The sequence below is a fragment of the Anomalospiza imberbis genome, chromosome 10 (assembly GCF_031753505.1).
Source record: "Anomalospiza imberbis isolate Cuckoo-Finch-1a 21T00152 chromosome 10, ASM3175350v1, whole genome shotgun sequence".
Classification (NCBI taxonomy): domain Eukaryota; kingdom Metazoa; phylum Chordata; class Aves; order Passeriformes; family Viduidae; genus Anomalospiza; species Anomalospiza imberbis.
The window spans coordinates 15924662-15938898 of record NC_089690.1 but is presented as its reverse complement, the minus strand read 5'-3'; the positions used below and the strand labels follow the sequence as shown (position 1 = coordinate 15938898).

At 39.5% G+C, this 14237-nt stretch overlaps 1 protein-coding gene and 1 long non-coding RNA gene across 10 annotated transcripts in view; one reads left to right on the top strand and one right to left on the bottom strand.

The window, feature by feature from the left end:
• Positions 1–338: 338 nt before the first annotated feature.
• Positions 339–14237, top strand: part of LOC137480032 (uncharacterized) — a 50716-nt gene continuing 36817 nt past the window's right edge. For both annotated transcript variants that reach the window (XR_011002672.1, XR_011002673.1), the window contains exon 1: positions 339–552. This is a non-coding gene — a long non-coding RNA (uncharacterized lncRNA). The remainder of the gene's footprint in view (positions 553–14237) is intronic.
• Positions 3981–14237, bottom strand: part of SPHKAP (SPHK1 interactor, AKAP domain containing) — a 65621-nt gene continuing 55364 nt past the window's right edge. For 6 of the 8 annotated variants that reach the window (XM_068200856.1, XM_068200860.1, XM_068200858.1 and 3 more), the window contains 5 exons: positions 11504–11683; positions 9543–9629; positions 8490–8542; positions 8221–8405; positions 3981–6180 (listed from right to left, as the gene is read on the bottom strand). In XM_068200856.1, the coding sequence (XP_068056957.1) occupies positions 6037–6180; positions 8221–8405; positions 8490–8542; positions 9543–9629; positions 11504–11683 (649 nt within the window). In that variant the 3' untranslated portion in view covers positions 3981–6036. The remainder of the gene's footprint in view (positions 6181–8220; positions 8406–8489; positions 8543–9542; positions 9630–11503; positions 11684–14237) is intronic. The other 2 variants (XM_068200857.1, XM_068200864.1) reach the window with 2 other exon arrangements.

Genomic DNA, 14237 nt, shown 5'->3' with positions numbered 1-14237 from the left:
GCCAGTTTTGCTTTTTGTAATACAATGCCCCATTCATGTTCCTGCAGAAAACCAGCAGCCATTTATGAGCTGCCTTGCTATTAACTATGGCATGTATGCTGCAGTTAAACTCCCCTCTCATACTTGCCCACATCTTCCCAGTCAATCTTTCTTTTCTGCTCAGTACTTATTGTTCTATTTTGAAGTGAGGTTAAAAAAAAATAGTCAGTGGTGACTTAAACTTGGAATCCTGGCCCAGTGATTAAGTCCAGCATGAAGAAACTCTGCTTGCCAAGGATCCTGACATAAGCAGAGAAGTGGATGAGAAACTCCTGCAAGTCATTTACTAGCATGCAATGAGCTTTTAGCCAGGCTTTCCTCTCCCAGAAATTGCCAATAGGTTTCACCTGGAAGCAGAGCTCGCTCCACTCCCTGAGAGCACCTGGAGGTGCAGTGGCTCTTTGCAGGCATAGTGATGGAGCAGAACTGACTGGTCTCCTCCAGCAGATTCGAAGGAAGGATAAAGAGGCCAAGAAGGAGAAAGGAAGTATACAGCAAAGAATGAACTCGGAGGTATTTTGTTTATATTCTGTATCTTTGGGTGATTGTGGACTTCTAAATGTTGTTAAATTTAGTAGGAAGATACTAAAGCTGATGTGTTGGGACTACCTCTGAGTGCTTGCCAGCACCCAGAGGTGCTGTAAATGAAGAAACAGAATGCCTGTCATCATTTGGCAGATTTCCTGGTTATTTCAAGTAGTGTTGTACTGTGGGAGAAGTGAACAGAGAGCTGCAGATCATTTAAAATGAAGCTTTAACCTGTAGGCAAAGTGGCTGACACAAATGTCTCTGTAACGCCTGTGGTGCTTCCTAGGTTTTTGTGCAAAATCTTTGGATGTCAAAAATGTATCTCAGTAAGTTGGAATTGAAGGGGTCAGGAAGGGCAGTGCTGTTCTGTGTTAGTTTAGAATTGCCCAATGTTCCTAGATTGAGAGGTACTTGTGACCTGGGAGATTTTCAGCTGACAAAAATGGAGGAAAATTACTATGGTGAGATGTATACAATTACTGCTATGTAGTTAAAAACTGAAATTTGACTTGCTGTGAACTATCACAAAGTAGAAAATATTATTTGGACTGTGATTAGAAACTAAGTTCTTCCCCTCCCCCCCAATCTTTTAGTCTGGTTTTCTTCCTGTTGCATTTTCCTTCATGATTTTTTTCTTATACTATGCTAGTGAATCAGACATCAGTAATAGCTTTTGGCTTCAAGCTCTTGTCCTATTTTTGCAAGAAATTGTGAGTTGAGGTTTAATACAGTAAGCATTGGACTGGCAGGCCATCTGGGTTCTATTTCTGATTCTTCCTAGATTCATGAGTGTGTATAACTGCTTTTCAGGTTATGTTATCTAAGTTTCCTGCTCACATGTGAAATATTTTCACATCTCGTGTGATTCACAGCGCTGCTGGAAAGGGTGCTGGCTTGGTACCTTGTAAGAGCTTCAGTAGTACTCTAGATACTCTCTGTGAGTGCTTTGATGTTAGGTTCTCTGCACCTTGGTTTACCCACATGTGGATTTTGTAAATTATAGCTATACACATTAGGAATGTATTACATAAATGTAACTTGCTGGAACCATTCTGTGGGTCTGGCAGCAGCCTTATCCCTTTCTCTGATTCCGCTTTAGTCCCTCAGCCAAAATGGTGAATGTGTATGTTCAAGCTCTGTTACCTGGCACTTTTTTAATCTGTGTACCTTCTACTATCCAAGTGCTACTTTAGTCACTGTGTGGTTGGAGTGAGATGTAGCTTTCAACATCACCCTGAAATGCTGACAAACTTGGTTCCCTGTGACCTTATTGAAAAGGATTACCTCAGGAATAATGCTTAGTGTTGTCACTAAGTGCTTAGGCTTGTCACTACAGAAATAATATTTGATGTATTCTTTTTGTCCTTTAGACCTTTGAAATCTTTTCAGGATGAACCTCTGTGAATATGCAAATCTGTTTTTCTGGGAAAGAAGTTTGTGTCATGCTCTAGGACAGAACACACACTTCACAAGGATGGGGATTTCCAATTAAGCACATGATGTGTACTTGGACTTGTGATGCCTGAGATTCAAATTCTTTCTGAATAGGTAATGACAGTAATACTCACAACCACTCATGTTTTAAAAGTGGAATTTTGTGTGAATTTCTTTTTTTTGTCTCCTTCAGTGGGATCACTCACATTTCCTGGGTAGTTAGTAAAAGGATGTGGAAATATGTCCTGCTTCTATTTTCCAGTTTGCTTCACTTCACTGTCTAATTCTCAGCTGAAGCTGGGAGGGGGGCGCAGTACCCATCACCCAGCCCTGTCTTCACTGCAAATTGTTTTAATTAGTTTGATAGTCTAGCTGTCTAATAAAGCTGTGTGTCCTGCTAAATGCTGCACAGCTGCAAGTTGCCTTCTGAGGGCCTCTTCCTTGTGATGAGGGCCTGTTCCTGGGTTCAGAGTGGGTTGGGAAAACTGAAGTAGTGGTGTTATAGGTTTGCTCATACATGGCAAAGGCTTAGGAATGGCTCTGACTCAGATTCTTAAATTGACTAGTATGGATGTGCTTTCCTTCTGAGCTGCAATTTGTTTTATTTAAGTAGGTCTTATGGGTTCTTTATTTCAATGGACTGGTGGGCTTTTTCACTCTGTCATTTTGATATGTGCAGTTCAGGATCAAAGTGACATTCCTATGCTTGTCTGTCCTGCAGCTCTTTATGAAACAGGCAAGAGCAACTGTAAAACTGGCCTCTTCAGAAAAGTTATCTACTGAATTTAACAGGTGACTATTTTTATCACAGACCATAAATGGTTAATTTACTTGAAGACAATAAAAATCTTCAGAGGTATGAACAAAATTGAGGTAAATTATAGTTTTTCAGCTTCTAGTAACCTCAACATTAAAAGAACCCTAAACACAAAAACATAAATAATGACGTTTTTAAGTATCTAATTCAAATACAGTAGAATTGCTTTTTGAAGAGTAGCAGATCTACCGGCCAAATGTTGCTCTTCATTATGTGGGTGGTAGAATCAACCCTGGGGTGGCAATGCACTTTCCCCTGAAGTCACCTTCAGGAAGGGGAGCACTGCAGCCGTGGCTGCTGCTCCCTTGGGGGGCCTCTGATGGCCAGGGCATCCCGAGACATCTCCTGCAAGAACTTCTCGAAGTTTTGTACAGTTCCTTGCATCCTCTCATTTGACAGCTTCTCATTTATTTTTGTTTTCTTTGAATCTGGCTCCTATGATTTTAATTTGTTGTATCCTAGTTTTTATCAAGAAAGATAGTGAGCAACCGCCCCTAATGTTAAAAACCTGCATCATGCTCATGTAGAGGGAGATTTTTGCCTAAGGCTGTGTGTTGTTCTCATCTAGGTGTATTTAATATCCACTTTGAAAAAACTGAAAAAAATTCAGAATGGGCAAGTGCTTTTCTGATTTATTCAGTGAAGTGATGGCTTCCTTTTCTGTTTAGCAGTAGAAATACCTGTGATATCTAGACAATATTGCAGTAGCAGTAGAAATACCTGTGGTATCTAGACAATATTGCAGTAAACGCCCCTGTGAACTTACACAAAGAGAGGAAACTCCAGAACTTCTGTCTCCCCACCCTCCTGCTCACTTTTGCAGGTACTGAAAGCAGCCAGACTGAGCACTGATAGAGGCTTGTACATTGGGAGTTATTCTGGGCAATCAGGGTATCATTTCTCTTTATTGTGATAGTATGAAGAATGTTATGTTTAGCCTTTTATCTCTTGAATGACTTGGAGCCTGGAACTTGGAACCTCAGTAGCTCTGGCACTGAGGTAAGCCCTGGACCTTGCTCTGGCTTGTTTTGGTCAGAGCCATGGATCAGATTTGTCATTGAGAAGCAGAGTTTGAGAAGCTCCAGGGATGGCAGGCAAATATTTAATAGGTCAAAAAAATCCACAGCTCATTTGTGAACATTTTTGGAAGACAAAGAGGACACACATTATAACATAAATTTATTTCTGAATAAATTGCAACATTAAGAACTACTGTACAGAGAAACTGCATCACACTGTTACAACTCTGTCATGATATTTGTGCTTTGTAAACATTTATTCTATCACAACAAAAAAATTGTATACTGACAACTAACTGTATTTGGTTTAAAAACAAATACACTTTCCCATTTATTAACTCAATCAAAGCACTTTATAATTCTTGGTGCTTTTCATTAGCTCTCAGCCTCAGAAATTCTGAGCATTCAGAGTTGCCACTCATGTTAGTGGAAGTTACAGATGCTCAGCAGTTCTTAGGGGATGGCCCACTGACTCCAGTTATGTTCATTGTTTGCAATAAATTGACCTTTATTTTGACTGCAAAGTGACCTCTTCTGTACTGTTTATACTGCAGAGTAGATCGAGAATTACTCATGTTATTTAATGTTCCACATCAGATTTTGATTCACTAACAATTTGTATTCCGTAACAAATGAGCGATGCAATCATGCAAGTTTTGTAATGGTTTTAAAGATAAAACTGACAATATGGCTCTTTTTCATAAATTATTTAAAACTACTTCAAAATTTTCAAAAATATTTAGTGCAAAAGGATAGGTTTTTTTTCAAGAAATATTACAGAAGCATATACTGTTATATGGAAAATAAAACTTCTCTGCAATATTTTTTTGGGAAAAGCAAGCAGGTATTCTATTCCACTATTTGAGTAAGAGAGATGAAAAGTATGTATTTTCAAAAAAACAAATTGCAAAAGAGCTGTGATGTCATAAGTTGTTTTTACCTTTAAATTCACACTCAGTCTCTTTGGCAGAGTGGAGAGAATGTATTACTAAGTGCATGATACCAACAGATCATCTCAACAGGACAATAGCAGAGTAGATCTTATCAAACAATTATAGAAATGTTATAGGAATGTGTACTCTCACATATAGTCCAAACAGTTATCTTCAAAATAAACACATATGTCTGCTGAAATTTTAACAAACATTTTGCTTTTTTCTAAGTTACAAAAATTAACCTTGAGATTTTTAGGACAAGATGGTGCTCTTTTAAGATATGCATTTCTTCACCTCATTAACAATTTATTCAATTACACTAAATTAAATAGTACTTTTTTCACTGCTTTTAATTGATATGTAGAGTGTTACATAGTGCTTTCAGCAGAAGCACTTTAGGTAACAATTGTACTATCATGATTCCCTTTTGCCAGGCAGGGACACTGAGGCACAGAGGTGAAATGACTCGCCCAAGGTTGCAGGGCTGGGGCAGGACAGGGCTGGAGAACTGCTGCCCTGGCTCACAGAGCTGTGTGCAGGAATCTACCAGGTGTAGCTATACTGAACTGCACTGCTTCCCAGGGAAAAGGAATCAGCTTTTTTGAGGATAGTAACTAGGAGACTGGATTTTATTTCTTTGGGAAGGTTGCAGGAATCGGGAACAGCTATGGAAGAGAAATAAGTACATGGGAAGAAACTAAAATGTGTTTTCAGCAGCTTTTTATTGTGTTGTCTAACTGCAAAGGTGTTAAGTGTTCAAAAGTTTTTACCCTTAGCAGATTATGGGGATTTCAAAAACCCATAAATATTACTTATCTAGGGACAAGGGTGCCTCCAGGCATTCTGACACACACTCTGCTTCTAACAGTTAAACTGTACAAATATCAGTGTTGTTTTAGAACTGAATGGCAGGGTACTATCCCATTTTACCTGACTGATTTAATCAAATTGATGAAAATTGAATATATTAGATAATTAAGCCTTTACTGTGTAGTTGATTAATTCAGGAGGCTAAAAATCCATCACCTCATAGTACAGTGCATCCTACAGCACAACACATCAAGAGTCCCTCAAGACACAGTAAGACACAATAAATTCAGATTCACTTTGCTCCTGGGTCAGTTGTGGCACGGACTTGTGCTGTTCTTGTAGAGTTTGTACATTTTGCACATTTTATTCAGTGATGTTCAGAAATCAGAGCATTACACAAACCACTGCTTATTTAAACTGGAATAAAGCAGGAAAGCTGAACCAGCAAGCGTTGTTAGCCCAGTTCAAGCAGCCAGTCAAACAGGCTGGGTGTGAGCTCTCTGCCCTCCTCGCTGAGCTTGCAGTACTGCACCACGGCTTGGAAGATATCCCCCACTTTCCAGGACTTCCGCTGAACTAACTGCACCACATCTAGAAACTAAATAAAAATACACTAAATAAAGCACCATGAAGTACACTTGGGATTTGGGGAACACTTTCTAAGGTTTTGTGGAATGCATACACACAAACTCTTGGTAGCCCACCCTTTGTATGTGCACAGCTGTATGAGGGAGTGGACACCATTCAGTGCACAGCAACATCGATGTTCTTGATATTTATAAAACATTAATTTCTCTAGTTCCACAGCTCCCTAAAGACTGATGGGCTCTCATGACATTTTCTAAATTAATAGCTTCTGTCAATTATTTATTTATTGCAATGAAAGTAAAACCAGACAAAGTCAGTTTGATAAAGGATCGTTATTTGCCGTGTTATCAACTACTCATTGTCAAAATAATGGAAGTGTGTGATTGTCCATCTTGAAAAAATATTTTTGCATTACCACTAGCTGTATTTTATTTGATGTTTAATTTTCTGTACTTCCATATATACATGCGTATATATTATTTTAAATATTCAAATAGTACTGGTGAGAGGGAATTCTGTGTAAAATTTTGTCACATGAAGACATTTATCACAGCTGTGTTTTAAACATAGACAGTATCTGTATTTGAATTTTTTTTTAATTTCCTGAGAAACCAGAGGTTAAAGATATGTTCTTAGGCGCTGTAAAAAAAAATCCTGAGTTTTGTTCACTTGGTACTTAATAATGTGCTTCACAGGGTCATCCATCTGGTCCCTTTTTCTTCTGAAGCACATAAAGGAAAATCAAAACTTTTAAATTCTTTGCATTTCACAATAATTAGTTTGCTCCTTCTGTTTCAAGTTTTAAAGCACAAAAGAAAAAATTGTGTCTCTAGTTAGTGTAGCTGTTTGCTATTTACATACTGCAGCGTAAACTGTTAATATGTATTTTAATGATATTTAATAGGCACGTGATTTCCAAGAATGCTGTTGTAGGCAGGATGTGCTTCATTATTCTCTAGTGTATTTTTGCAATTGAATTAACTGTTTGCCAAAGCACATGGGTAAAGCTGACAGCTGTTTCTTTAATTAGATGCAATTTGGACTGTTGCTGTTGAATGCATTTTAAATTATGTTTATGATTCCCAAATGCATGTACTCAAGAAAATCAAACAATATCTCTGCTACTCAAAATGATCTTCCCATAAGAGACCAAAATACTGTTTTGTAATGCTTTTCTCATTAATTGACTTAAATACTAACATGATTTTAAGTCTTAAAGTTTAAGCTTTCTTGCTGATCTTGGAAATGGGTCTCTTTTGGTCTTTCCTGAATTGTTGTGGTTGGTATTTGGTGGGGTCTACAAAGGAGCCCCAGCTGACCATTCAGGAATAGAAAGAGTTTGCACTCCTTGTGGCTATTTTGGTCTTCAGTGTTGCTCCTGGCTCTGGCTTGGAGAAACCTCAGGAGGTTTCTCAGTCATCTGTGTTTGTCCATTCTCTCTGGAAAGAGACTTCTGCTCTCAAAGCTGTACCCCCAGCTGGAGCAATTTATGAACAGCCAGGCACAAGTTCAGACTGACCTGAGGCTGCTGTAATTGGTGTTACAGGCAAGAAGCAGCATAAGGACTGAAAATCTTAAGTCCAAACAATGTCTCACATTATAATGACCAAGTAGCAGAATATTGTACCTGTGACATCTACATGCAAATGTTTTTTATTTTTTAAACCTTTGCACTTAAATGCCATGTAAACCATGTGCAGCTTTTCAAATGCAGCCACATAAAGGACTCTGTTAATTCTGCCTTGGCCATTAGTATTTAATGTATCATTGATATGAAAAAGTGAACAGATTCATCAAAGCATGCTATAGAGACTTGGACAAGGTATCATGGTGACATTTTCTTATGCCACAGACAATCTACTACATATTTCACATACTTTAAGTTCTGACACACTTGTCCTCTTATTCCTTTCTCTCATAAACAGCAGTGTTGCCATCTTGCTGTAATTAAGATGTTTTTGTATCTGCTTTTAAGCTCAATAACTTCAATAAATCACAACTGCTACAGTTATGTAGACATTAATAGTATGCCCAATTCTGTAAACACTACCTTTTCAATTCTGTTTTCCTGAGATTTCTTAAAATAGATAGTTGGAATTCCAAGTTCAGAAGCAGCAATCCACTGCAGGGTGGCTCTCAGCTCCACATCAGGGCACTCTGGTTCCAGATCAAAGTTTATCACCAGGAGGTCCTTTTGACAGTTGGCTGTTCCCACTGAAAGCTCAGAAGTACTTTCTGGAAAAATAACCCCACTAGTTACTGTGCAATTGCTTGTGGTATCTTCAAACTGTATGTTTTAATTGATATAGTTCAACTTACCCTCAGTGTTCTCTGTCTGTTCTTTAAGGAAAACCTTTTCTTCTACTAATTCACTTAGAAACAAACAACAACAAAGCTTATTAGTCATACTTAGGAACAGTCTACAACACTGCTTCATGATGAATAAACTCCCGCATTACCTCAATGCAAGACCTAGAAAACTGCAAGAAAAAGGTTACATTGGATGAAACAATAAAATGCTGAATATATTTTGTTATTTAATCTGTGAATCAGTAAAAACTGAATTGCAGCACTTTTCAGTAGCAGGATAAAGTACTTGTATTAGTTATGTCATGTATCACGTTTCACCAGGATCTGTGTATCTTTACAGTTCACATAATGACAAGCAAACGACATTATGGTAAGACACAGCAAGTCTCATAACCTGGGTGGAAATGCTGAATTTCCAATGTCTGTATTTTGCTGCGACAATTTTCTGACGTCACTGACTTCAGAAGTTCCCATGTTCAGTATGTGATGTCCAGTCTGTATGTTTGTGCAGTGGGTGTGCCCTGGCTGCATAATGACATTCACCAGCTGGCAGGTTGTACCAGGATCTTTAGGCAGGATGTACTCACACACCTCTTGATAATTGAATTGTATGTTCAGTGAAACATTCCCAGAAACAATAGGTAAGATGTACTGTGGGCCAAATTATTATTGTTATTGGAAAGAATGCTATTGGGTTTTTAAAAATTGCTTTTAATTGATCCTTATTTGCTTGATCTTCCTTACAATAGAGTTTTGATAATATTTGAAATTATTCAGAGAAGAAGGTTCGATGACAGAAAACTGATACCACAGAGAACTGTCTTTTAGACAGGGTGGGTGATGGATCTGTGTTCTCAAGAGATCCACCTGACTGGGTTTTCCTGTAATTTTTCACTGTCTGGTGCCCTCTCTCTGCACAGACACCTGCATGTGCTTTTTTTCTGAAGCCATGGGCAGGCACAGCAGCAGGTGCAAAGCAGGGCTTGGCACGGTTTCGGTGGCGTAAATGATTTGCAGATAAAATTGGACTAAACACCAAGTCTCACTTCAGTGACTACTTACTTAATCATAGGAGAAGATGGCACGTTCTCCTGATAAATTTCCAGGTCCATAATGCCAAGACTGCTAGTTGTACTGCTGTTGCCATTGCTGACAAAGCAAAAGTTTAAGTATTAGTGCCAAGCTGTGCTGAACATGTCTCCATACATCTTCTAAAAATTTATTTCTGTACAAAGCAAAGTGGGGAGGAGCTCTGTTCCATAAAATCAATTGTGCTCAGCAAGTGGTTCCCTGAATGAAGCACACTGCTTCATTCATACTTTGAGCGTAGTCTGCTCAAAGTAATGAGGCTTTTATTAAAATAGTTCTAGATCAAGCATGTATCAAGTGCATCAAGTGATGCTGTAAATTGCAGGACGGTCTTCTTGTGAATGGCTTATGCAAAAAACACTTGGCCTCAAACAAAAACTGAGTCTGCCTGAGTCCTTGAAAAGAAAGATTAGCAGGTACAGAGATGTCCTGCAAGAAACCTGCGAAGATCCAGCTCCCTCTGAACAGGGGGAATTCAGGAGCAAGGGACTGGCTGCCCATCATACACTTACCTGTAGGGTGAGTCCACACTGGTAACCAGCAACATTTTCAGTGTATTACATCATACCCCAAATACTATTTGGGGTCTGATGGAACCCACAGGTACAGAGATGGCCCCTCATATTTCTGACTACTCTGAAAGACTGAGATTTAATCAAAGCCAATTTGCTCATTGGGACCACAAATACACAGAAGTATTCTCTTTGGCTTCTTCACAAGGATGAAGTAGCACACTTGAGGATATTTGGAAAAAAATATTACCCGTTCACTTTATAACATCATTATAAATGTGACAGTGAATGTTTATGCAGATACTGTAATAGTCTCATGGACAGGTTGTGAATTTGCTGGCTGCAAGTCAATTACCATGAACAAATTCTGTGTGGCAAGTCATGGTGAACCACTTAATTTTTACTGAAAAACCAACTAATAGTATTTTCCCCTACATTAGAGGGATTGATCAGACAGTTCCTTTCCCCATCAGGGTGTTCTGAGACATTGTCAGCATGCCATGCATTCAGACTTGCTGTAGCAATTTCTGTTCCAGTGCAGAGCTGAAAGGCACAATACTTCAGCTCTCTCAGACCAAGGACTTTGTTAAAGGTTGATACTGTAATAACAGGATGAATGTTCAGCTGCACTGACAGCCATGTTTTGTTCAGTAATTTCAGCCAGCCAACAGTGCTCTCTGAGAGACTCTTTTCCCTGCTTCATTACCATAATGTCTTCCCTCCTTGTCATCTTAATACTCAAGAGAAAGATGTAATTACTTGATAATAATTTAAAACATAGTCTAAGAGCATGTAAAGGAAAAATCTTACTCAATTTGATGGTGTGAAAGGGCTGAAGTCAAACTACCACCACTCTATATAAACTCCAAGGACTAAATAACATTTTCAAACACTTTTCCTGACTTGAATTGGAACAAAATCAGGTCCTAGTAGTAGGAGCTCTTGAATTTATGTCTACTCAGGGAAAAATTGGTCATCCTCTGTTAATTTGCAGCCCTGTGCCAATTTAAGCAGATCAGGGCTCAATCTTTGGTCTCAGTGCATAGAATTCTAGTGGCAATGGCAGTCTTGTCAATCTTGGCTAAGGAGGTTTCCAAATAAACATTAGGCAAACAACAGCAAATAAAAGAAAGACTATAGCAATTAACTTGTCCAATGGCCTTTTTGCTGTAGGACTGAGATGCTTTAGTGATGCCAGGAGGTTTTTTCTTTGTCTGAATCGAGCTACTCACCAACAGTAAAAAGACCTGGCTGAGAATCAGAATGTGGGTAATTTTTTCCCCCTTATTAAAAAATAAAGAAAAAAAGTCTGCCATTAGACATTCTTTACAGTATTCTGAGTAAATCTCGAGCTGTTGCCTCTCACTGCTGACGCAGGGTGGGCAGACCACACTGTACAGTGGGAAGAGACAACGTGGGTACCTCAGGGAGCGCTCGCTGAGCTGCAGGTAGCTGCTTGTGTCATCAGGATTGTCCTCATCGTTGGCCAGCTGGGACCAGCTGCCAGTGCTTTCTTCACTGCTGCTGAGATGGGCTGGAAATTCTTCAGCTGTTTTCGTCTCTCCTATGATTTCAGCATCCGATCTGCTCTGAGGACTGTTGCTGCCAGGGTGATAGGGAAGGCACATTGATATCGTAATATCGGCAAACAGACTGGTGCCACCAGTCTTCAGGCAATGCTGCTCATTAAAGTCAACCAAGCTGCAGAATTATAGACATGCAAACGATTGGACAAGCTTATAATTTATACATAAAGCCCAGCAGAACATCTGGCCTGAGATGCTCTTAAAAAAGACTTTCTTATGACTGCTATAAATAAACACAACCCTGGATTTAAGTATGCATAGAAAAGCTTTAGCTTGTACAAAAAGATTTAGCATGTTTAAAAAGCCTGATCACTGATAAAAGTTTATTGCTTAATGCACTTCAGTCAATCAGTGGCTGAAATATGTGGTATATGTTACTGCATGATGACAGCATTTCTTGGAAATAAATATTGCTGCTAAATCCCTGTCCTGATAATGGGTGAATAAAGTTCTTGACAGGGTTTTCTACTTTATTCAGATTGTAGATCCAAAAGAAGTGAAAGTAGGAAAGTATTGTGGGTTGTGGATCACTAATGATTCTGAGTCTGCCGTGTCCTTAGGATCTTCACTGCTTAGGCTGGGGAAGGACAAATATTGCAACAGTCAGAAACCAGACTGAAGATGGAGCCCAGACTGAGTTTAGAAAGTACAGGGTTAAGGGAAAAATGCTTTAATTCTGCACACTTGACATATGTCACACATGTGTGTATGCCATATATATGTACACATGCTCCCAACACACAGAGAAACAAAAAAGAAACTATATTTTTGCTAAGTTTTTAGAGCTAAACTGGGCTTTTGATAGAAACAAAAGTAATAATCAATCCCTCCAATAATTATTATCACTGTAGTGCCAGAATAACAAATAAAGCAAAACTGTAGTTTTGTTATATTCACTAGATAGTCTCCATTTGCAATTTAGGGATTAAAGCAATGTTATGTACTGTACTGACAACCCTCTGCAGGATCTCTCTAGAGAAGTTCTTGCCTTCAGACCTTTATCTGAAGTTATGGTTAAGGCATCTGCCTTCAGTTAAAGCAGGAGATCACACCAGGAATTCTACTGCTCCTGAGTAACTACCTTGATTAGGCATATAGCGAGACAGTATCATTGTGGGTATCTCTTTTTGCCAAGCTCTCACTCTCAGAAGTTGCTGCATTAATGCTGGGTGACAGATGCAGCCTGTGCAGGGAGAATGGGACTTGCTTGCCTGGGGCTGTGCTGCCCCTGGCAGTCAGCTCTGCCAAACCCCTGTGCCTGTCACCCTGAGCCCTCGGGCCCGGGACTCTGCCCCTGCACTCTGACACGTGGGCACTGAGCAGCCAGGCCACAGGGCAGGGGTGTTACTCAGCTTCTTAGGACAGGACAGGCAGCTCCCGATAGCTGGTCCAAAACACAAGAGATTGGTGTGGGAGATGTTTCTTGGCATTTTGGGTTTTGTTTGATTCATTATGCAATTATATCTCACACCAGTGATGCTTTGAACTGATAGCTCCTCACTTGGAACAGTTTCTGTGTAACTGTGACAGGACAGGCTCTGTTGCCTGACCTACATACAAGAAACAGCTTTTTTTCATTGCTGAAGGCTTTCATGTTTGTTTTTTTTTTTTTTTCCCCTGACTCTATTTCTGCTTGATATTTTGCCTGGAGTCCTATGTGCCTGTATCTGAACTAGCAAGTAATTTCATGCAGTAGGAGTGGATCAGAGCAATTTCTACTGATGCTTTTATAGCTACATTATATATATTTTTAGGTTTTCACTTCAGCCTAGACTTAGTCCAGACAGCCATGCCACAAATGGTTCAGATCTGTGTGAAGAACCACTGGAGGCTTTGCCTTCCCAGCAAGGATACAAGCACATCTGGAGAGCACTTGGGCAGCTTCTATTTGAGATTGCTTTGGAAGAACCCTGCATTTCATGCTGCAAATGAGGCCAGTGGACAGAAATGGAGGCAAGCTGAACCAGAACTGCACTGCATTGCTGAGCTAAGATGCTCAAGCAGGTGTGGCCTCTGCTTACTAATTCTGCCCTACCAATGCTATTGCTTTAACCATGTCATAGCCGTGTTGGGAACTCTCTTTCAAAGGCAGAGGAAAAGATGAAAGAGCTCATAAACTGCAAAAATAACTTCATTTTCAAGCAGTCAAGATTCCAAATAGGTGGATTTCTAAATTTATCTTACTAAAAGCAGGTTGCATTTTAAGGAGGAGGAAGGTTAGTGCAGGAGAGTCAGTATGAAAGACTAGTGACACCATGATAATTATCCACCTAATTGCTGCCATGCACAGGGAAGTACTTACAATCTATCTACTTTCTCACTTCAAGCAGAGCATTGTCAAATACTGAAACACAGCACTGCCTAGAATAAAATGAGCTACAAAATGGTTTCTAACACCAGCACCTGCACTCTTTCTGCCACTCTGAGATAATGAGGTGCTGCAGTGCTCCAAGAGTGGCAGTTTAGATACCACTAAAGTAACAGATACAATGAAGTACCGTGATAAAGAGACAACGCCTTGAGAGAAAGCATTCCCTTCACCTCAGAGCACCCACAGCAATACTGCATTT